Source organism: Cyprinodon tularosa, unplaced genomic scaffold, assembly GCF_016077235.1.
Source record: "Cyprinodon tularosa strain WSP-4 unplaced genomic scaffold, ASM1607723v1 ctg172, whole genome shotgun sequence".
NCBI classification, from domain to species: Eukaryota; Metazoa; Chordata; class Actinopteri; order Cyprinodontiformes; family Cyprinodontidae; genus Cyprinodon; species Cyprinodon tularosa.
This window is the reverse complement of record NW_024038551.1, coordinates 93,395-118,116: the sequence shown is the minus strand read 5'-3', so window position 1 is coordinate 118,116 and position 24,722 is coordinate 93,395. Positions and strand designations below refer to the sequence as shown.

General features: G+C 40.1%; 1 protein-coding gene across 1 annotated transcript; it reads right to left on the bottom strand.

Annotated features, from left to right (window-relative positions):
• Positions 1–256: 256 nt before the first annotated feature.
• Positions 257–24,312, bottom strand: dub (duboraya). Its single transcript, XM_038281543.1, has 7 exons — positions 24,159–24,312; positions 7,570–7,662; positions 7,402–7,464; positions 2,089–2,154; positions 1,788–2,006; positions 1,285–1,695; positions 257–658 (listed from the first exon to the last, which is right to left on the bottom strand). The coding sequence occupies exons 1-7, from the start codon at positions 24,162–24,164 to the stop codon at positions 644–646; spliced, it is 873 nt and encodes a 290-aa protein (XP_038137471.1). The 5' UTR covers positions 24,165–24,312; the 3' UTR covers positions 257–643.
• Positions 24,313–24,722: the final 410 nt, after the last annotated feature.

Here is a 24,722-nt window from a genome sequence, read left to right as displayed (position 1 = left end):
AAAGGGTTAATGTTGCTTTTTCACATTGAATCATTTTTCTCTGGATCTGTGCATCCAGCAGCAGAATCAGTAGGAACTAGAAAAGTATGATGAAGTCCTTGTGAATGAGGGGTTAGTTTACCCCACAGCTGGCTCTGAGGAAATGGTCCACTATGTTAGCCTATTTAGCAGAGGTTAGTTCAGCTTGTTAGACATTATTACTATGGTAACCCACCACAGTATTTTGGGCATTTAGATCAACAAAAGCTCCAGGTTGTATTTGTAAAAAGTAATTTTATTCAATATTTCAGAAAAAAAATGCCTAGAATATGCTTTCACAGCTCTGAACACCGATAAAGTCTCTGATTGTTATAAATCATAGGCACCAACCAGCAGGAAGACATTACAAAAAGACAGATTTCACACGCTCTTCTTACAAAAGGATCAAATGCAGCGCCGCGGTGTGGAAAAGCTTAGGTTAGGAAAAACACATCAGCTGCTTCTGAGGCTTCGTTCAAAGCTGAACTTCAGGAAATGTTTCCTGTCTGAGTCTCTGCTCTCCGGCGTCGGCAGCCATCTTCCTTCAGCAGGCTTCTCCCTCTCTGCACCCCAAGGGCTCAAAGTCACGGTGACCTCGCTCTGACTTGGCCAAAAGTCTGATTCCTCATCGGGACGAACTCTGTTGGAGAAACAGTGGATGAACTAATATCATTCAGATTATTGGACTAATACCACCATCTTAGATTCTCTGACTAAAGGAGATTCCAGTAAATCATCTCAGGCGGTGATCAACGTCGCTGCAGACATGAACTAACCATCCACTGTGGACCAGCCAGGGTCTGAGGCCTAGTGGGGGGGTCGTTTATTCTGCTAAATGCTGCATATATGAGGTTTACTTTTCTGAAGTGATGCAGTTCAGTCTGAAATGAAGGTTCTGAACCAGTAAAACTTTTATTTGAACAGAACCATTTTATATCATCACAGTTTCAGTTTATTTTTCTCTTTTCAATTATTGCTGTGATGTAGATATGAGCGTTTTTAGGCCAGGAGAAGGTCAGAAGAAACAGCTTTTGTTTGAAGTCAGGGATAAGAGATTTAAAGTTTCTAAACAGTCAGCCATGTAGTTAGAGCAGTGCGCTTTGCACTGAGAAGGCTGCAAGTACCCGGTTCGATTGAATGGATTTCTAAAGTCATCGGAAGGAGCCAAATGTTTTTAGCCGCTCTCAGGTCTGAACTGTGAGCCGTTCTTCTCCAGTCTTGCTTCATGTTCAGTTTAAGTTAGAATCACAGAAGAAGAAGACAGACCTCGTTCTCCTCCTCTTCCTCTTTTCTCCTTTTTTCATTGCTGGGGCTTTCCTGTTGTTTCTCTTCCTCCTTCTTCTCCTCCTCTTCCTCCCCCTGCTGTGATGAAGATGGACCTCTCTCCTCCTCCTTCTTCTCCTCCTCTCCCTCCTTCACATCTGTGTTGCTCTTCATCTCTTGAGCTTCTTTTGGCTCCGGTGGTGCCGAAGGTTCTGTTGGACCTTCCTTCTTAAACACCTCTCCACCCTCGTCCTCCTCGCCCCCCTCTTCGGCAGCGGTCTTCTCCTCCCCCCCGTCTCTGGAGCTCAGGTGTGTTTCTGCTGCATCCTGTCCAACACCCATATCGTCACCACTGCTGGACTTGCGGTGACGACGGGATGGAGGACGGCGCCGGATGGAGAGTCGGGCTCTGCCCTGGAGACGGACCAATCAGGGGACAGACACACAGGTGAGGTCACAGATTAGGTCACAGGGATGTCAGAGGAAGCTCCTCAGATTTTTCTCACCTTGTTGATGCTTGGCAAGATGTTTCCTTCTCCGGCAGAGGGAGGGGCTTCAAAGGAGGTGGGAATTTCTGTTGACGGAGAGATGGGGGCGGGGCTTGTGGGCGTCACTATAGAAAGAGGAGGGGCAGAGCCAGGCGAGGGCAGGGTGAAGCCGGGAGGTAGCTTTCTACATGGGCTCTTCAGAGGCACCGCAGTGGGGGAGCCCAGAGTCAGGTTGGCCTGAGCACAAAAAGAGAGTGATGTCACAGTGATGTCAGACTGCAATGCCACCGTTACAGCAACAGGGGGCAGCAGGACTGACCTGGAGCTTCTCGATCAGAGCAGAGTTCCTCTTGACTTTGGAAGGAGACGTGACGCCTGAAGGAGGCTGAAACAAAACAAGATCCAGAAATAAAACCATCTGAGGACTGAGGAGCGTCTCTATGCCGACCATCGACACCAGCGCCATGTTCACAGAAAAGCTGTGATCCTCTCATGGCAGCCATGACGCTTTAAACACAGTTGTTTAAAGCTTTGCTTTTGGTAAATTATCTGGCTTTTTATTAAAATATAATTCTTTCAGAAATTCATTTTCAGGTAAAACTCTAAAAACGAACGTTCATTTAAAATGAGCTGTTTAAACATGGTGGGGATGAATCGAAAGGATGACGCCATCTTTGATTATCGTTTCCAGAAGGCATCAGCCTGATGTTTTACCTGTTTATGAAGTATTGTTGATGGAAGATTTTTAAACAAACAATGGTGACCGATCAATCTACTTTTTTTTTTTTTGTAATAAAATAGGGATGGGGAAGTAGTAACCAGGAGAAAACAAGAGTCTACATCAGCGTAGCTTTTACTAGACAGAGGCCATCGATGAGGGGGCGGGGCTTCAAAGGTTTCAGGCTATCTGTTGGGCCGGTGAGTTGATTTATTATAGCAGTGAGTTTTATTTTGGCAGATTTGTCCTTTTTAGCAAAGAAGGCTAGTTAGCTTTTAGGCCTACACTGGACGAGCTAAGCTGTTAACAGTTATTTTGTCAAGTCTCTGTCACACCTTGACGATTTAGACCAGTGTATATCTGGCAAAAACACTGGCATACGTTGAATAAGTTATGAGCCCGCTGAAGTATGCTGGAACACGTCGACATCCAGGCTCCTGAGGGGAGCAGCTTTAACTGATGCTTCTTAATGCCCATCAAATGGTGCTTGTGCATCATTTGATGGGCATCACACTGCTGTGCGTTATGCATAAGTTAGGCTGTTGAACTGGATAAAAGCAGGGATTGCATTCAAGTCAATGAATCGATGTAATCAACTGGTTTTGCTTAGATAGAAAACTTTGAATCAGTTTGACTGGATGATCTGGTGAACTGTAAAGTGCCTTGAGATGACATGTGATGTGAATTGACGCTATATACATAATTTGAATTGAATTGAAAAATTGAATTGTTGTTGGACATAAGTTCTGTACTCATTATGAATACGCTATGCATACACCCAAAATTGAAAAAAAATAAAAGCAAGTTCAGCGTATGCCAGTGTTTCAGGAGATTCTGGGCATACGCTGGCTAAGTCGGCAAGGTGTGACAGGGCCCTCTCAGATGTCAGCCCAGCTGGAGAATGTGCGCTTCTTTCAAATTTTTTTTGGGTTTCGCTATTTTCTGATTTCAGATAATAAAGTAAAAAATCTGGGTGTTGTTTTTGATCAGGACCTGTCATTTAAATCCCATATCAAAGAAGTTTCTAGAATTTCCTTCTTTCATCTCTGAAATATATCAAAAATTAGAAATATCCTGTCCAGGGGTGATGCTGAGAAACTAGTCCATGCATTTGTTACTTCAAGGCTGGACTATTGTAATTCTTTACTATCAGGAAGTCCACAAACTGTAGTTAAAAGCCTTCAGCTGATCCAAAATGCTGCAGCCAGAGTTCTAATGAAAATTAAAAAGAGAGATCATATCTCTCCTATCCTGGCTTCTCTTCATTGGCTTCCTGTTAAATCAAGAATAGAATTTAAAATCCTCCTTCTCACATATAAAGCCTTAAATGGCCAAGCTCCATCTTATATCAGAGATCTGATTGTTCCTTATGTTCCTAACAGAGCACTTCGCTCTCAATCTGCAGGTTTACTAGTGGTTTCTAGAATTTCTATGGAGAGTGCGCGCAGGAACCAATCCGAGCGCGCAGTGAGACAACACGCGCGCGCGCAAAACCGGTCTAGCGCGCGCTCAACTCTGAAAAACCCTCTCAACACACTGTTCTCGCGCTCAGTTTCATCTCTGCGCGTGCTCGAATCCATCTCTGCTCGCGCTCGCTCGACCTGCTCTCTCTCCGCGCTCAACACCAGGTGTGCGCTCGGCTGTTTCTCCGCTCGCTCGACTCTCTGCGCTCGCAACTTCAGCAATGTATGTAAATGAACCATACCATCAGCCAATCACACCCAGCTTCTTTTCATCCAATGAAAGCATTCCTTCCTTCTTCTTCTTCTTCTTTTCTATCATGGCGGATCGCAAGCAACTTTAAGGTGTATTCCGCCACCTACTGTTCATGAGTGTGTAGCAACATTGTTTTACATCTATTAAATTCTATTTTTTAATTTTGTATTCTGCAGATAACTAAATAATGCTTTCCTTAATCTATAAACATCCTTTATATTTCCTTTATTTCCCAAAAATCCTTTAAGTTTCCATTCTTGGCCTTTCATTTCAACTACTCTTCTCAATTTTTCCCTTTCAGGTTCATATGTTTTACAGTTCATTAATATGTAAGCATTCGTTCCAAATACTACATCCGGTTAAATGAAAAAAATAAAATAAAATAAATAAAAACACAATCAGGAAAATCAAACAACTCTTACAGTTTCCTAACCATTTGATGGACAGAAGATATTACTATAAAATATCTTGAATTATCTCAAATAAACTTCAGTAAAACAGTTATTAGATCATTGCCTCATCCATCTCTTTTACCTGCTATTGACATGGATTTAAATTTGATGTTTTAAAAGAAAAATAAGGAGGATATTTCAGGTTCCAGTATGGTTCAACAATATATAGATAAAAAATATTATGGATATGTTAAATTTTTTATGGATGCTTCAAAAATATTCCAATATTAGGAATGGTGTTTTGTTTTAGTTTCAGAATTTATTTTTAAACCGGGTAAAAGAATCAGTGATGGAATTCAGCCTACAAAGAAGAAATGTTTTGGATCATATTGGCCTTACAATGGATTGAAGAAATCGTTCCATTAAGAAGTTTAGTTTGCTCTGATTTTAGATCAGCGACCGTTATATTAATTTAAACGCAATTATTCAGACAGCAGACCTGATCTGAAATTTAACAATTATTATTTAGAAGACCTTTTACAGATGGACTCTAAATAAGAGGGTTATTCTTTATTATATATATTAAAAAGAATAATTTGATAGACAGGATTTTTCAGTTGGTGGCGGTAATTGTTGTTTGCCAACCTCCATAAAAAAACAACAAAAAGAAGAAACACCCGCCACAAAAGCTAAGAGTAAGGCCAATATGATCCAAAACATTATCTATATACTGTTGAACCATACTTGAACCTGAAATATCCTCCTTATTTTTCTTTTAAAACAGCAAATTTAAATCCATGTCAATAGCAGGTAAAAGAGATGGATGAGGCAATGATCTAATAACTGTTTTACTGAAGTTTATTTGAGATAATTCAAGATATTTTATAGTACTATCTTAGGAATGTTGAAAAAATAACTGTAAGAGTTTTTGATTTTCCTGATTGTGTTTTTATTTATTTATTTATTTATTTATTTTTTTCATTTAACCGGATGTAGTATTTGGAACGAATGCTTACATATTAATGAACTGTAAAACATATGAACCTGAAAGGGAAAAATTGAGAAGAGTAGTTGAAATGACAGGCCAAGAATGGAGTCTTAAAGGATTATTGGGAAATAAAGGAAATATAAAGGATATTTATAGATTAAGGAAAGCATTATTTAGTTATCTTCAGAATGCAAAATAAAAAAATAGAATTTAATAGATGTAAAACAATGTTGCTACACACTCATGAACAGTAGGTGGCGGTATGCACCTTAAAGTTGCTTGCGATCCGCCATGATAGAAAAGAAGAAGAAGAAGGAAGGAATGCTTTCATTGGATGAAAAGAAGCTGGGTGTGATTGGCTGATGGTATGGTTCATTTACATATATTGCTGAAGTTGCGAGCGCAGAGAGTCGAGCGTGCGGAGAAACAGCCGAGCGCACAGCTGGTGTTGGGCGCGGAGAGAGAGCAGGTCGAGCGAGCGCGAGCAGAGACGGATTCGAGCACGCGCAGAGATGAAACTGAGCGCGAGAACAGTGTGTTGAGAGGGTTTTTCAGAGTTGAGCGCGCGCTAGACCGGTTTTGCGCGCGCGCGTGTTGTCTCACTGCGCGCTCGGATTGGTTCCTGCGCGCTAAACCGATGGCACAAATATCTCTCCATAAATTTCTAAAAGTAGAATGGGAGGCAGATCTTTTAGTTATCAGGCTCCTCTCCTGTGGAACCAACTACCAGTTTTAGTCCGTGAGGCAGACACCCTGTCTACTTTTAAGGCTAGACTTAAAACTTTCCTTTTTGATAAAGCTTATAGTTAGAGTGGCTCAGGTTTTCCTGAGCTATCTCTATAGTTATGCTGCTATAGGCTTAGACTGCTGGAGGACATAGGGACCCCCATTTCATCATTCTGCTTCATTTTATCTCTATACTCCCACTCTGCAGAATCTACTTGTTTAATCTCTAACATTCTGCTCTCTCTGCTTTTTCTCATAGTAGCTTCACCTCGTCTCTTCCTGTTTGGCTGTGACTCCATCATGGAGAAAAATATCAGCTGTGCTGCTGCCATCAACGCCCTTGTGAATAGATGTTGGAGGTTGGCCTGCATTTCAGTGTAGTCCTGTTTCTCTGATTGTGACTAGCTGTATGTGCTCTCTTCATCCTCTGACATGGGAGCTGGCTTGGTGCTCGTCTGCCTGGCTGTGTGTTTCCTGGACGGGGCCGCCTTTTACAGCTGCTTCTTGTGTCTCTGCTTTGTCTCCTTGAACCCCAGTCGGCCTCAGCAGATGGCCGCTCACACTGAGCCTGGTTCTGCTGGAGGTTTCTTCCTCTTAAAGGGAGTTTTTCCTCTCCACTGTTGCTACAAGCATGCTTAGTGTGAGGGATTGCCTTCGAGTCAATCAGTCGATGCAATCAACTGGTTTTCCTTAGATAGAAAACTTTGTATCAATTTGACTGTATGATCTGGTGAACTGTAAAGTGCCTTGAGATGACTTAATTAAATTGAAAATGATCTTAGCTGCTCTGTTGGGCTCTAAGATCCGCAAACAAATGCAGTGCAGTTCAAAGACAATTAATAGCTTATAAATAAAGATTAATGTATGCATTGGAAATAATTTTCTGAATCTTTTCTTATGAATATATAAATATTATGAGCTTGTTTGAAACATTACGTGCATGTGTGGATCACATAGTGAGTTTGTGAATATTGAGACTAATTTAGCTCCATATAAAACTGCTTAAATATTTCCCATCTCTATTTTTGTTTGAATAATTTAATATATTTTAGCTTCTGATTGGCTGAAATATCTGCTTTGCTGGTGTCTCACCTGCGCCTCGTCTGTGTTTGGGAGCGGCAGGGTTCGAGGCGGTCGTCTCCTCACTGGCTTATCCTGATGAAAACCAATCAAACATAATTAGCTCCACCTCATGCAGCCTCTCTGTGGAACATTTTAAACATTTTCCATTCTCTCTTGTTGTTTGTTTGTGAAACTCACCTCTTGGTTCCCAGCAGGGCTGTTTGGCTGAGGAGCCGGGCCTTTGAATTTTCCTGCGAGTTCGGCCACAGAGCGGCGCGGCGGAGCCTCTTTCTGCAGGATGGAAGGTGAAACACAGGTAAACACCTGGTGAGAGTCGGTCCTGTTTAACTTATTGTTCCTTTGTATGAGTAGTTCTCAAACTGAGAGGGGGCATTATTGCAGGGGGGCGTAGTAGAAGTGAACTAAATACTTTTTTAAATAATAAATACTGATGATAATGCTGAATTCTTGCAGACCTTAAAATAAACAGTAAACCACCTTAAAATATGTAATGGCAGTAAGGTTTAATGTTGTTTGAACCGTCGAAAGGATTCGTTGGAGATTGGTTGGTTTGGGGCATAAAATCTTTATTCACAGAAAGGGGGCCCACCAAGGAAAGTTTGAGAACCCCCTCCCTAGACCAAGAACAAAAAAAACCTACAAAAAACTACCAACAAAAGCTAATAAAAGATTGGTAAATTATAACAAACTCACAGCTTAAATATCACTTAAGAGATGATCAAAAAATTTTTATCTTCAAGATACAAAACAACCAGATAATGAATAGAAAGAGTCAGAAAACATCACAAAATTAGCAAAAAGAGAAAGATTTCAGCCATCTGATCTCTGTTTGGAGCTAAAATCCTGATTTTGGAACTTTTTCAGATTCAAGCAGGGTGGAACATTTTCTGATCTGCAACTGTGACCGTTCTGAAGCTTTTTACATTAGTACAATAATGGCATATTTAAGCATTGACACTCTGGAGTGTCTGAAGATTTGATTGGTTGGATGCTCCCTAATGGCCTTTGATGCAGACCACAGAAATTATATTAGTGGCTGAGATGCTGGAGCTTTCAATACTGCAGGAAAGGAAAAGAAAGAGAAGAGTCGTAGAAATTAAGGTTAACTCTGATGAAGCCTGAAGGATCCATGGGGCAGAGCTTTCACATAAAAACATTCCTCCTAAAAGGTTCTGATGTCTGAAAAAGACTCTCAGAAATCCCAAGAAAGAGATCAAGGAGAGGATCCGCCTGCACCTCTTCCTCTGGTTTCTCCTCTGAGAGAACAAATCCTTGTTCAGGTTCTGTTACCTTCTGGACTTGAAGCTCTAAGCCGGAGGTCTTCCATAGGGGGTCCGTTACCCCAAGGGGGTCCACGGAGGTACTGCATGGGGGTCGCAAATGTTTTGGTTCATAACTTTTTTTTTTATATTCCCCACTGCAATTTTTTCCACTTATTTAAATGTCTTTAAATCCACATTAACATGATAAACAATTGAGGCATTAGATGTCTTTTAGTCATCAATGCACACATTCAGCGACACACAGGAGCTTTTTCAAGCTGGGCACCGTTTCATTCACAACACCTGTCCCATCAACCAGGAATCAGAATCAGAAATACTTTAATAATCCCAGGAAGAAATTACTTTTGTTACATTACTCCATCTGTAATAGAGTGACTATAGGACCAGTTTGATATAACACCATTTCATACAATATATATAATTAGGGGTCCACGCTCCATCAGTTTGGGGGTCTTTGGCCTGGAAAGCGTTGAAGACCCCTGACCTAAGCTTCTGTTTCTGCATCAAACAGTGAGATTGTCTGTGGGGTCCTCACAAAGATACCCAGAACTCCCCACACCCAGCTGTTGACGTGGGGATGATCCACGTCCATCTCAGCTGAAGGCTTTACATAGCTGACATTCATCAGATAACCCCCCCCCCCACACACACACACACACAGGCAGCCTGAAAGCAGAGGGTGGAGAGTGAAGAAAGAAAACTGCCGTTAACCCACTTCCTCCTCCATCTGCTGGAGGTTTGCTGACTGTTTGTTTGAGCAGCAATGGTTGTCAGGGTCTGTGTTTGAGAGGAACAGACCTCCTTTGAGCCTTTATTTGACCCGACAGAGAACCGGGTTCTAAAGCACCAGTAGGAACTAATCCTTTTCTACAGACGGTCATAAACAAATTGGATCATTTTATTGTCTTTGGACAATTTTTGAGATTCAACATTTTGGTATGAGATTCAGAATTCATAAAAATCCCCCATAAAACAGCATTGAAAAAATTATTAAATAAATATCAAACCAGCAATAGCAACCATGGAACTTCGGAAAAATCACTAAACACCCAAAATCAGCAACATCATACAAACCAGTAACCATCAGTGGAATAATAATGAGCATAAAAAAAATTTTGTAAAAACTATAAAACAAACCTTACAGTTTATAAAAAAACAACTTATGACTAATTGATTAATTTAAAGTATAAATAAATAAACTAAAACACATTATGACCATAAAACTAAGAACTGCATCACTATAATCAATATATGATAATAAATCCAATAAATAACCATTAGAAACCAATAAATAAAACAACAAATAATAGCCAGTAAAAAAGTTAAGTAGTTATTATTTTGAAATTGCCAAATAACCGATATATAAAAACCATAAAATAAATAACAAAATCAACATTTTAACAAAGAAATAAATCCATACCACTAATAATAATACTATATAGATAATAAAAACACAAAGCTCGACAATCACCATGATAAAACTAATTCAGACGACCATAAAGTCAATAATTACAGCCACAATTCTAGGAATAAATAGCAGAAGTAATAAACATTATTTAGTCAGTAATTAATGACCAAAAACATACATAATATATATATAAACCTAATACCTAAACAAGAATACATTGGAAAAGTGCAAACAGATAAATTAGACTGAAAAGGACAAACACTGTAAAAGAGAAATGCTGCAAAGATACTAAACACAGAACAGCAAGGTTCAAATAGCCTGCAAACACATAAATGATGCCTACACACAAAAAAAATACAAAAGGAAAATGCTGCCAGTAGCAAAAACAAATGCAAATCATGAAAAGCTGCTAACGAGCTCTGCATATGAGTGAGCTCCAGACCACTATGGGGAGACAATCATTATCTCATATGGGACTTTGTTTCACAACTTTTACATAGATTTTGACAACGACAGAAGAGAAGACTGGGGTTCAGACAGAAATTAAAAAAATACTCAAGTTCACGTTACCACTGAACCCACTGCATTATATACTGGGTTTGACGATATTGGGAAAAAGGAAGTCCAGTTACTACAGATTCTGCTACTAGTAGCGAGAAAAATGATAACTTTGTCTTGGCTCAACCCTTTGCCTCCCACCCTTCAACAGTGGCAAGAAAGATTGAAGAATGTGTATATAATGGAAAAGATAACAGCAAAACTTCATGTAAAAATGGGCATTTTTCTGAGTGTTTGGACCCCAGCTATTTCCCACTTTGGATGGCCACTCTGATAAAGATGCTAAGTGTTATAAAAAGCTGCTAGGCCCCTTGACATAAAAGACACTGGATATAAACATTTCTCTTTCATGTGAGCCGATGAAAACATCTAAATGTCAATTGCCAAAATGGACTTAAATGTTTGCTGTGACCCCCCCCCCCCCCCCCTTGTTTGTTTTTTTTTCCTTTATGTAGGTGCATTCAAAAATATACATATGTATGTGTGTTGGATTCCTAATAATCTTAAATAAAGAATGTTAAAAAAAAGAAGAGAAGACTGTCTGATAACAAAATTAAACAGGTGGACATTTGATAACCCAGTATAAAAACTTAAAGACCAAAAAAAAACCCCACAAAGAACTGATGCTGCTTTTAGCAAGTCTGCGTGATTAATTTAAGGTCCTGCTGTTAAATGTTCAGCGGTGTAGGGGGATTTTACAGCCAAGATGGCGGCATAGATAGAGATAGCAGCTTTTGCCCACCGGGTTAGCAGAGGGGACACACCAAAGAGGATTCAGCCTGAAACGACACTGGACTGGCTGGACCCCGGAAATGTAACGGTATTCCTGGAGGAAATATGCCAGACAGAGGGGAGGCACGGTCAAAGACCCAGAACTTTAGCAAATGAGCCGACATCAGAGCTAAACCAACAGTGAAACCAGCATCAGCATCTCATCGTCTACTCCCTGATCAACAGGATGGACAAGATTATATAAAATGAACAACTGGACAGAGCTGCCTCATGGGAATAATGGAGACCCGGCTGTGTATGGAATCAGCAGGTCAAACGATTATCTGGGCTGAGAGCAAATAAGACTCTGGTAGGACCAGAGGACAGTTGGTACACAGAGTCTGCCATTACTATGAGGCACCGCCCCACAGACCTGGAGACGTCACCATAAAAATACAGACTCCACTCAGGGAAACAAAGTACTGAATGTTGGAAAACTGTAAATCATATACCAGTCTCATGTTTACATTTGATCACAGCTGCATTATAGAAATAGAAATATCTTGAGAGCTGTACTGAAAGAAAATTTGTTTTGTATACTCTGTGTACAAAATGACAATAAAGTCTGTCGAAGTATAAGTCTAAGTCTAACTAGGGATGCATGATATTCATCGAGCCGATTAAATATCGGTCGATCTGCCTGAATTTTTTACCTGAAAACTTTGTGTGTGTATGTAGGCCTATTTCATTATAGGAATGGAAACTAAATTAGTTTATAAATGTCCAAACCTGACATATATCCTGAAATACAGGCATCACCTTGAATTATTTTTATTTATTCTAAACTGACAGAAAGCCCAGGTTTCAACCACAACCCCTGGATCTAAAGAGGTTTGCATAAATTTTAGCACGACCCAGCAGTGCACATTGTACCTATACCAAGTACTGTTTCTTTTTTGGTGGTTCCTGCTCCCCTTCTTTGCTCCTCCTCTTCATGCCCATTTCCTCCTCTATATCCTCTCCCACCTCGTTCGTCTCCTCTTCCTCACTCGTGTTACTGCCATTATCATTTCCCTCTGCATCAACTCCAAGGCCTAAAATAACATTGGCCTTCTTAGCTACTACTAACAATAACAGTAACATTTTGAATGCTTTTGCAAAAGAAAAAAGAGTAAAATCTTTAAACTCAGAAATCCAATAAATGAAACAGCAAAAATACAGCCCTGCACACACAAACATGGCAAGTGAAGAACTTAACCTCTTTCTTGAGACGGTAAAAAGTGTGATTAATGTAGAAAATGAACAGGAAATGCGATCTATAACAGAATTTGATTTAAATTTAATTTCTTTTAGATTTGAACACAGACTCGTTCCTAAACTATTTGTGCTTTTCTGGAATAAATAAATGTTTTCCTCTTTCTGATCAGTCAGTAATCCTATACACTGGAAAAACGAAAATGAAATAAGTAAAACATTTCTTAAATTAAGTGTCTTTAACCTTAATTTGAGTAGGTAAACAAGATACTTTGCCAATAGAATGAGTATTTTTACTCTTAAAATAAAATAATTAGATAACATGCACTTGAAATAAGACAATATAATTGTGTAAACTGTCTTGTTCCATTGGCAAAATGACTCTTTTACGTCCTCAATCCAAGAACAAATGCACTTATTTTAGGAAAAAATTATTGATTTGTCAGTCTAGATTTAGATTTTTTCCAGTGTATAGTTTGACACAGATTTTATTTGACAAAGCAGATTAATTATTTATGCCCATAAGGTGTTTTTTGGCCCTTTGGCCCCAATAAAATAAAATACTGTATAACAAGTCTGGTATAAGATACGGCCTTGTAGGCAGTTCTTGTTGTAGCCATGCTGCTCAGCACTAGGGTTGTTCCCTGCCAGGCTGACTCCAGTCACCCAGACCTTTTTTTCCTGCACCACAGGAAAAGTTGCTGAATATTACTGACATTAATACATCAGGCTGTTGCACTCATCTGTTTCTTCTTTCCTTTTAGCCTCTTTTGCCTCCATTGGGAGAGGACACTCCACTCACCTAATACATAATGCCAGATTAACCCTGCCTGACAGTGGATCTTACATTAGCCTTAGACTATTTTTCTCATTTTGTATACACAGTGTGTGTACAAAACAAAATTTCGTTTTGTATAGCTTTCAGAACATTTCCATTCCTTAAAGTGCAGCACTGATCAAATGTAAACAATGTGGGAGAAAAAAAAGGGTGTAAAAAATGCATTGGTATGGTGCAAATATGCAGAATTTTGGTTTGGTGTTATCAGTGTGATGCGGAGTCAGTGCTGTCTGATGGCGGTGGGGAAAAAGCTGTTTCTGAATCTGCTGGTCCTGCATCAAATGCTGTGAAGCCTCTTCCAAGAGGGCAGCGGGGAGGACATGTAATTATGGGGGTGTGAGGGGTCATTGATGAGCGCTGGGATGAAATGCCTTTTATGGAGGGAAGAGGCTTCAGCCTGAACACCACACAGTGAGAGGGCTGCTCAGAACTCTCTATGGTGCTTCTGTAGAAGGTTATTGAGGATAGGTGGGGACAGGAGGGCGCCTGGTTACATGCGACACCAATGGAAGCTGTGTGGCCATGCAGTAATACAGCTACGTTTTATTAGCTGATAGAAGACCACCGCCTGGTTTGATTGAAAGAACAAATGTCTCATCATCGGGATTTGCTCCGTGATCAGAGGAAATGTTACGTGGCGCAGAACAGTGGTGAAAATTGGAAGTTCAGTTTACTATAATACAAGTCTGTGAATAGTTCCGTCTGAGATGAATGAAAATAGTTGTTTTAATGGTTATAGTGTCATGATCTCGGCGCTGATGGTTTGGTTTTTTCCTTTGCTCCTTGCTTTTCTGTCTAATTGGTTCTGCGGCTGATTATTGCCGATCATTTCCACCTGGTTCCTCTACTATTTAAGTTGTGTGTTTGCCTACCATCAGCGCCGGGTTATTCTTGTGTTTTTGAGATACGTTCCTTAGCAATCTGTAGTCTGCCTGTTTCCCTGATCTTGACCAGTTTCTGCCCTGAGGATTTCGAGTTTTTTGCCTTGCCCCTGTCTGCTCTGTTTGTCCTGTCTGATCCTGGATTCTACCGGCTTCTGAACCTGGAACTGTCGTCTGACTTCGGCCTTGGATTTCCCCTCTGGACTCTGTTGCTGCTCGGCGTCTGCTGCGCGCTCTCTAGGAACTCTGGGGGCGTCTCCCGCCGCAACTGCGGTCAAAGCTCCGCAGACGGACTGAACTTTGAATCAGGTCAGTGACTTTGCTCCAAGTCGTGTTAAGCTCCATGTCCAGTCACTGATCTGTTTTCTCCCGTTTCTGCAGAGATCCGCCCCGCAGCAGACCTGTTTTTGTTAAATAAACGCTTTGAACTTTCCCACTGCCAGTCTCGCCTCGAATTCTGGGTCCTACATTCTGAGATCATTACATATAGAGTCAGATATGTGGCGGTAATGTTTGATTTATCTAAAGGTTTTTATCTGTTACTGTGTAAATGGGTTTGGCTGGAATTTAAGGACAGATTCTAATATATCTGCAGGGTGGGGACTATAAATCTGATAGGAGTTTAATTTTTTTATTGTTGTTTTGCACAATATGCTTAACTAAGTATTTTTTGTTGTTGAATATTAGAGATTTTGCAGATATATTTTTTATAAATACATTGTTTAGATTTACTTATATCTTTCTAACCCTTTTATAGAATAGAAAATCCATTTATTGTCCCACAATGGGCAAATTTACAGCAGCAGAAAGATTATTGAAAATGGTCACACAAATGAGGACCTTAGAAAAATGTATAAGAATAACATAATAGGGAAGAGTTAAAATATAAACAATAAAATCCTGTAAAGTGTTTTAACAATATAAAACTGGAGAATAAATAACCAATATGCAGCTATGGACATTTTTACAGTAATGGATATTTGAAAATAGCAGCAACATCAGAGATGTGCAAAATGACAGCAGCAGGTTATTTAACTGACTAAGGTTTCTATCATTACATTTGATTTGATTTGCTCCTGCTCCCGCTGGTTGGAACCTTTATTCCACTCTGGATTCTTGTGAGTGTAGTCTTTGTTCACTTTAACTTTTTTTTAAATAAATAAATAAACAAACAGTTTTGAAAACCTCGGTATTCATTCTTTTCCTGCTTTGTGTGTCAACTTTCACGGTTGCTAAGCAACAGAGCATAAGTCGGTAAAACCCGCCGAAGGGTGGACCTGTTCGAATTTACAGCCAAAACTCTTCCGGCCTCCTTATTTTCAAGGACTTCGAAGGATCCACTCTAGGTAGACCGCGTCCTTGGAGGATGCAGCCCAGGTTTTTGAACAAAGCCTCTGATTAAGAACAGGGCTGCCCGCACTGACGCGGCTCAGGGATTACGTCACACGGAGCGTCGTGCGCAGTGAAATCAGGACATTTCCTCACTTTCTAAAAAAAACCCGGGACGCCCGGGACAGGACGTAAAATACGGATATGTCCCGGGAAATACGGACGTTTGGTCACCCTATATCTATTACATTAATTCTCATTTTCATACAGTTAATATGTTAATTCACTAATCACACATTTCTATCATCTGTACTCTAGCATTAACCAGGAAAGTTGACGATGCATACTGATAGTCAGTGTTGGGAAAGTTCTCTTTCTACGTGAACTAGTTCAAAGTTCAGTTCACACATTTTAAAATGAACTAGTTCAGTTCATAGTTCACAATTCTAAAAAATGAACTAGTTCATAGTTCTTTTTTTATTTTTTTCATATATTGCTCAATTACACCATAGCCTTCTGTAGAACCACAGACAGCAATTATTTTATCAGTTATAACCCTGAAACTGTGCGTCAGATTTCATCTTCATATCCAGTTTTGAATCCTTATCCAACCAGGGTTTACATTAGCATTGAGGGGACAGCATTTCCCCATTGTTGCTTTAATGCTTTGTTGCTGTCCATTCACTTCACACTAGTAGCAGCTGCAGCTTTCACCCCTACAGTATAGTATTCTCAAAAAACATCAGGAAAAATGTGCTGCTTGAATGGTCTTTTTTATGAGTAATTATTAAAAGAAAAGTAGGAAAGTAGTCTTTAAGGTGCAAATGTTTTTTTTTTATTTTAATAATTTTTTCCATTTGAAATTCCATTTCAATACATACTAAAAAGGAATACTGGAATCCTGGAAAATTATACCAGGCAGGTTTAACAAACAAGTTACATGGATAGTAAAACCCTCAAGAACAGGGGTCTTCTATGTTTTCCAGACCAAGGACCCCCAAACTGATGGCGAGATGGAGCGGGGACCCCCTAACTATATATATTGTATGAAATTGTGTCCTATAGTCACTCTATTACAGATGGAGTAATGTAAAGAAATTAATTTCTCCCTGGGATTATTAAAGTTTTTCTGATTCTGATTCCTGCTTGATGGGACAGGTGTTGTGAAGGAAACGGTGCCCAGCTTGAAAGAGCTCCTGTGTGTCGCTGAATGTGTGCATTGATGACTGAAAGACATCTTCTGCCTCCATTTATCTTTTTACTACAGTGTGTTGATTTCATGTTAATGAGTATTTAGACATTTCAATTAGTGGGGAAAAAAATGCAGGGGGGGAATATAAAAATATCAACTAACCATGCAGACCCTCATGCAGTATCTCCGTGGACCCCCTAGGGGTCGCGGATCCCCTGTTGAAGACCTCGCTCAAGAACATTTTACTAACACAAACTGAGGGACCAGGCTGAGGTAGGAATTTAAGGTTACTGAAGTGCGGATTTTTTTACTGAAAGCCGGCGGGCAAACTTGTTGCCATCATCCTCACCGACCACCTGGTCATAAACCTGTTTTAAGTCGCCTCCATGCTGCTGTTGCTTCCACGCTGCATTTTGTTTTGATGACGCACGCGGCTGTAGGCTACGACACTGGTAGCTGCTGTTGCCAGATTGGGTGTTTTTCCCGCTACATATTAAGGCCTGTTTACGGTGTGATTTAGCCGGGGTTTCGCCTGGAGGGCTCTATAGAAATCTGGCAACCTATTGAACGGAGCTGAACTGAGAGAGCATGCCGTTCACAGACACCAGAATGAACGAGTTCACAATAATGTTCATCAGGCAATAATGCAGTACGTTCAGTTCACGTTCGCCCAAAATATGAACGAGTTCATGAACTTTCGTTCAATGAACGCGTTCAGGCACAACACTGCTGATAGTGTTTGTTGTTGTGAAACAATGTAAAACCAACCTGGCAGCTCTGTTCTGAGCAGTTTGTAATTTCCGTAGTAGACCTTTAGATGCGGAAGACCTTACTGGTGCTAAATAATCCAGGTGACATAAAGTCATCTCCCCTCCATCTGGTTCTCCCCAAAAACGGTTGGCGAGAACCAGATGGAGAACAACAACAAAATAGCAGATAATATCCCCCAACCAAAAACCCTGACTCAACACTAACACCAGAGCATTTCTACAGGCCAGAGATTGAGTAGGGAGGGACGGGGAGACCTTTGGGAGGACTAGCACAGACCTAAAGAGAGGTATTAAGTTGAACCTTCCTGACTACAGACAGTGCCATCCTCCACCCCAACAATACCTCTCCATCAGACCAGCTCAACACCTTTTTTCCCCTGACCAGCAGAAGGGCAAAGGATACAGGGGACACCAACAGAACATGACCAGTCCTCCCACTATCCAATGATATCAGGCGCCGCTAGTCCAGCATGGCAGCAAGCCACCAGAACCAGATGGAGAACCAGGATTGGTAATGTGCTCGTCAGCTTGCAGCAGTACTCAGGATCAAGTCCAACCGTTTGCTTCAGCAAGCTACAGCATCCACCTGTGTAAAAACTAATGACCAAGTCCTCTGCCATTACAGGGTGGAATGAGTAGTGGCCTGTCGTTCTGTCCCTGTTGATCATGAAATGTATGGAACGACTGATGTTACAGCATGTTAACTACACCCCATCTAACATTGACCAACACCAGTATGCTTAAAGACCCAACAGGTTTGCCGATGTCAGGACGGGCTGCTCCATCATCATCATCATCATCATCATCATCATCATCATCATCATCATCATCATCATCATCATCATCATCATCATCATCATCATCATCATCATCATCATCATCATCCTCAATACTGGCATCACACAAGGCTGTGTTCTGAGCCCAGTCTTTTATTAAAGGGCTGGTTATCCTCCCGCAGCAGTGTGTCGCAGTGAACTTGTTGCAGATACTAATCACAAACTAGCTGTGGGTCTAGATGCGGCCGAGGCAGTGAGGAAGTGGGGGCAAGTTTGTGCGTCAATGGAGGGACATGAGGGTGAAAAAGAGTGGGGATTAGAGACTGACACGGGAGTGGATTTTCACTCCTGTCCCGTCCCACTCCCACAGAAAAAAATGGTGTCCCTTCCCGATCCCGGGCCAGAGTAGAAATCTAAATCCTGTCCCGTCCCACTCCTGGTGAAATTACTCCCACTCCCATCCCGCTCCCATTCAGAATGACTCCCGCTCCTGCACCACTCCCATTCTTGTTGTTTTTGAGCGCGGGTGAAAAACTCAGAGCGGAAGTTACTATTGGTTTGCTCCCGCTCCCGTCTGCTCCCGTTAATGTTTAATCCTGTACCGTCCCAATCCCGTGATCGTTACTAATACTGACTCCCATCCCACGGGAATCTCACGGGAATCCCGTGACCCGTGGGATTCCCGAAAAAATGTCAGTCTCTAGTGGGTATCCAGGTAGAAAAAGGGTCCTAGTGTTCTCTTGCACTTCGCTCTTCTAGCTGGTTCATCTTCACGAATCGTTTTCCACAATGGGCGGTCATACAAACAAAACAAGCCGGTAAGGTACCAAACAGGAAATACGCATAGTGTAGAGCGGATGAAGATTTGACCAATCAGAGGTCTACTGTCTGCAGTCACCTACAATTTTGTAGAGGTGCACTAGAGGGTCTGCAGAATGGGCGGGGGGGGGACAATTTGCATTCTCACAATTTCTAAAGTATAAATAAGCCTTAACTGAAAACATACAGGTTTAAATACCTCAGTGTTCACCGGGATAACAAACTCAAGTGGAAAAGCAACTGTGAAGCCGTCTATAAGAAGGGACAAAGTTTAGGTCCCTGCCTACAACTATGAACATATAGACACATATACAACAAGGCACTGAAAAATATGTTTAATTTCACTTTGGGATCGATAAACTATTGTTGAATTGATTTTCATTGAAAACCTATAACTGTGCAGCGCCACCCATGACTCCAAAGCTATTTTCAGACCATGCAACCAGTGTTGGGCTGATAAACAGTGATGACACCTCACGACATTGGGAAACAAGGTTCTTGAGCAGCTCAGGACATGTCAGATGTCCTGACCTGGACTATGAACACCGCCCACATCACCCACAGGGCTAATTACAAGTGAAACTAGGATACTTATTATATTATAATAATATGATGTAGATGCATGCAGTTTTATCTCTTTATGCTGCTGACTAACCAATGTCTGTTGGTAGGAGATCTTTAACCATCTGCAGACAGTATTGGCATCTTTAAAGCTCAGCAAATAACTCCTAACCTACTTTCTGTCATCTCTATTAATTACCTTTAGTGGGCCCCTTAATGTTTGACTTTGAATGTTCTGAGGACAACTTTTTGCATATCTGCATATTTCAGCAATGTACCACAGTCTTGATTAGTCTGAAAAAAAGTTTTTTAATATAAATCTTTACATTAATTAAATATTTAGGAGTAGAACAGAAAATACATATTGCTTTGTTCAAATTACTGTGATTTATGTACCGTAGCTGCTTATATACTTATGGATTTTTTTTGTTCATTAAGTAGGTCTCTCTTGTAAAAGATATTTTTAATCCTAATGCAACTCCATAGTTAAGGTCTAATAAATGATTTGATTAGTGTAACAGTCTGAAAAACATAATCAAAAGCAACAGTTAGTTTTCCTCTAGTTTATCAATTTAATTGAGAATACTGAAAAATAAGGTAAGTGAACTAATAAAAAAAAAAAAGCTAATATAGGTCTATACTAATGGCTAAAAAAGCCTAAGGTATGGTAAGCCTTTGCAAGCCATTGTAAATAGAGATAGTTACTAAAATAGATCAGCTCAAAGTTATAAACCAGGCTAAGGTTTCTATATGCTAAGTTTAAGCAGCCAGTAAACATTGAGTCATTCTAAGATAACCCTAGTGGGATAGGTCATACTCGGCCTAAATAAAGCTAAACCAAACACAGTGGAGTTATGTTTAAGTCGCTAAGTTAAGGTTAGCTCAAGGTTACCTTAGCTTCAATAATAACTTAGTTTACTTTAGATCACTTTAGACTAATGTTTTGTAGCTATCCCTTGTTTTATATAGGTCCTGCTTTGTCAGTGATTAGTTAGTTTAGCTCAGTTTACCTTACCTCACCTCAGTCAAACTTGACTCATGTAGGCCTTGCCTATCTTAACTTACCTTGCCTTACCTTGCTTAGCTTCACAAACTCTATTCTTAGTTACTTTATGTTATCTTGGTTTAGCTCAGCTTACCTTAGGTTAAGTTATCATAGCCTCATAAACTTACCTTAATTTATGTTACCTTATCCTTTTTAGCTTGTTTTTGCTCAGTATGGTGTACTGTATGTTTATTTAGCATAGTTTGCTTTAGTTTTCCTAATGTCTGTAAACCAAAACGGCAGACAATTTGACAGAAGCATGATGTTTCTGTCAGATCCAGTGAGGGCAGTAGTTAGGGGTTCAACTGTGGGGAGAAATCTAATGAAATAACACGATGTTAATGCAGTTTATTGATATTATGCATTAAATGTAATATCAGGGCTGCTGAGTGGCACAGTGGGTAGCACTACGGCCTTGCAGCAAGAAGGCCCAGCCACTCTTTCTGCATGAAGTTTGCATGTTCTCCCTGAGCATGCATGGGTTCTCTCCGGGTACTCCGGCTTCCTCCCACAGTCCATAAACATGACTCTTAGGTCAATTGGTTTCTCTAAATTCTCCTTAGGTCTCAGTGTGTGCATGTTTAGTTGCTTGTTTATTTGTCTCTGTGTTGCCCTGCAATGGACTGGCCACCTGTCCAGAGTGGACCCCGCCTCTCGCCTGTAGACAGCTGGAGATAGGCACCAGCATCAGTTTTTTCTGCTCTGTGCCCTTTGAATGTGTCCTAATTAGAAGTAAACTGTGAAGCAGCACATTGGATGGTTAGTTCTCACTGGTTTCTGTTTTCGTCTAATAATAAACTGACTGTATTAAAAGTATATTCTGAAAGAAATCACTGTTAGCATAATTTTAAAAGTAATGAACTCAGCTTGAAGATCTACCAGTAAAAACCTTCTGTCTCAACCAGTCAGAGGACAATCTTCACTGAGGAATAAAACCAAATCATTGGATATAACTCAGGGAATATACAACTGAGCATAAATAATTTTATCCCTACCAAGCTTTATTCAAACTTATAGTCTAATACTAAAAAAGAGTGATCCACTATAGCTTAGTTGTCCTCCATATTTGATCATCACCAGGTTCTCGCTGGGTGCTTGTATCTTATAATTTCCACCTCAGATGAGAAACAGCTGACATATTTCATCAAGTCATTATTATTAATTATGAAGATGATTGAGGCCAAAAATCCAGCATCTGTAGGTAAAAAGCTAAGTCCTTCCCATGATCCATGAGCTGGTAGAACCTCGTTTTCTGTCTGGCCCCTTAAATCTGGACTTTGACTAGGCCATTCCAACACCTAATTTCATTCCTTTTCCTCAGACCTACTGCTAGACCTCTGTTCTGACGATAATCCAGTTTGGACCAAGCTTTAGTTGTTGGACACATGAGCTTATCGTGACTCAAAAATGCTTTAATAGCCAGAGGACTTCATGGTCCAGTCAATTACTTCATAGGGCCCAGATCCTGTTGCTTTAGAAGACGCAAAATCAATCCTCCAACACCATGTTTGACAGCTGCTATGAGGCATTTGTGCTCCTTTGCTTTGTGTGGTTTTCTCTGAGGATGATGCAGTGAACATGGTTCCAGACATATTCTTAGTGTAGCAAACCTAAAACCAGCTGCCATATTGCTTTTCCTTCAACCCAAACAGCCATACCTGTTCAGTGGTTTACTGGGAATACATTTATTATGTTCCTCTACTTATACCCAGTTACCTTCCCTGGCTAATAAAGGGGCTCTAACCCTTATCAGATTGATTTCTTAAGGTCATTCTTGATTAATTGCTTGTGGAAGAGCAAACTGTCTGGTTTAGAATGTGAGCTTCTCTCCCTGATGGTGATTAAACATAAAGGTTTTTCACTAGCAGCTCCTGAATTCGACATTTTCCTCTTAAAAAACAAAAACACGTGGGTGTTGTTTCTCACATTGTTCTTCTTTGGCTTTGTGTCTAAGAAATATTGACACAGTGTAGAGTATAGGGTAAACAACATTTTATTTGTGAAGCAATGCATGTTTTTTTCAATAAAAAGGGGGAAGAATTCGCACCATAATAGTATCCATGAATAATTTGAGTGAAACAGCAGCTGAATCTTTTATATATTGCGCAGAGTTGCATTGCGTAATTGGCTTCTGACTCTATTTTCTAAAGTTTCCTGCTAAGTTTCCTGATAAAGTCCGCACTGAGCATGTGCGTTAGCTAACAGGTAGTGTTGTTTTCACATTTTGAACAGATCAGAGTGAAGGCAATGAAAAGTTTTTCTCTGTAAGACAGAAAAACTGCCTGGTGTTCCTCCGAGTCAATGAAGTGGAAAAGTTAGATGTTAAACACACAGATAAAACTGACTAAATGTGTTAATTCTAATTATCTAAATGACACAGACATTAATCACTATAGATGTTAATGAGTTTTTGGATCATGTTTTTCCTTCTCTGGATCTCTAGATATGTTTTTTCTATAACACTGCTAATTACGCAGGTATAACTATGTTCTGTAAACATTTCTCTTTTTTTTGTACCTGAATGCAATTTTTTTTTTTTTATCTGAAAAGCATTTGTTCCCTTTCACATGTGTATTTCTTTTCTTTCCTGTTGTACAGCTTAATGTTTAAAGTCTTGTTTCTTCTGTGTTTTTTTTTTTACAACAGTCCCCAATTTTTCCCACTGTGGGCCAATGAAGGTATTTTTGAAAATTTTTCCTAAATCTTCAGCTCTGTGTTATTGACACGTGGCAGGTTGGTGTTAGCCACAAAGACTTACCTCACTCTAATCTGTTCTTTTCCTTAATATGATTGATTAATCCAGAATAATATGAGACTGAGGGCAAAGCGTAGGGACTCCAGCATGGCTGAATGGACTTCTAGTAATATTTTGAATTTTGGACAGTGTAAAGATCTGAGCTGCAGAGGAAAACTAACAGACAAACCGAACCAACGTTTAAAATGGGAAGAAACTTTACAATGTAATGAACCAAGTTTTCCTGCAGTGAAATCTCCAGGCTCCTCGGACTGACTGAAGGTGATGAGAGTCTTGAATATCTGCAGAAGCTTTGGATTCACAGTTGTAATGTCGACGAAACCTGATGCCCAAGTTGGTTTCCTGTTAGCGCTCGTTTGCAGTCAATCGCCCAATCTACCCTACAGGATCCTTACCATCGATTGAAAGAAGAACTGACTCAAAACATCCTTTAAATCAGAGGAATAGTATAAAACAAATGCTTGAATCTCCTGCAGTGACAATTTAGCTCAACTTTGTGTAATTTCTGATAAATTCAAGTGTGACGCAGCAGGACACACCAAAACCGGTAACAGTGTGCAGCAGACAAAAAGTTTGAAAGTTTTACCTCCATCCTGCTAGTCGTCTCTCAGCCGCCTCAATATGTCGAGTATGTGTGAAAGTGGGTGGGAGGGGACCTGTGGGTTAAATATAGACCTGGAGTCACGTCTGAGAGAGAGGGACCTTCAGCTCCACCAGGCAGAGGGAGATAGAGGAGGCAGCTCATGTTCTGTCACATGGGCATCATGTTTGTGTTTAGATACTCATTGATATCTGCTTCTTTGATACAACTGATGTCAGGTCAAATCTTCAGCAGAAAAGGAAAAGTTAAAAACTTTAAAACCTGACCAGGTTTCGGGTTGGAAAAAAATCTAGTCTTTAATAGAGACAATTTATGTCCCAGAAATGCTGTATAACTAAAAATATTAAATAAAATAAAATAAACAAAAATATTCAGATATGAGGAAACAAATGCAAATAAAATAAAGGAGAAAAAATCTGGTCTAAATTTCTCCACCATAGAAAAATAAAGGACCTTTCTTTCTTCGAGGAGGAAAGTTTTGGACTCAAACCTCTGTGATATTAGGCAGTAACATTGTTAAACTAAAAAAGATAGATCAGACCTATAATG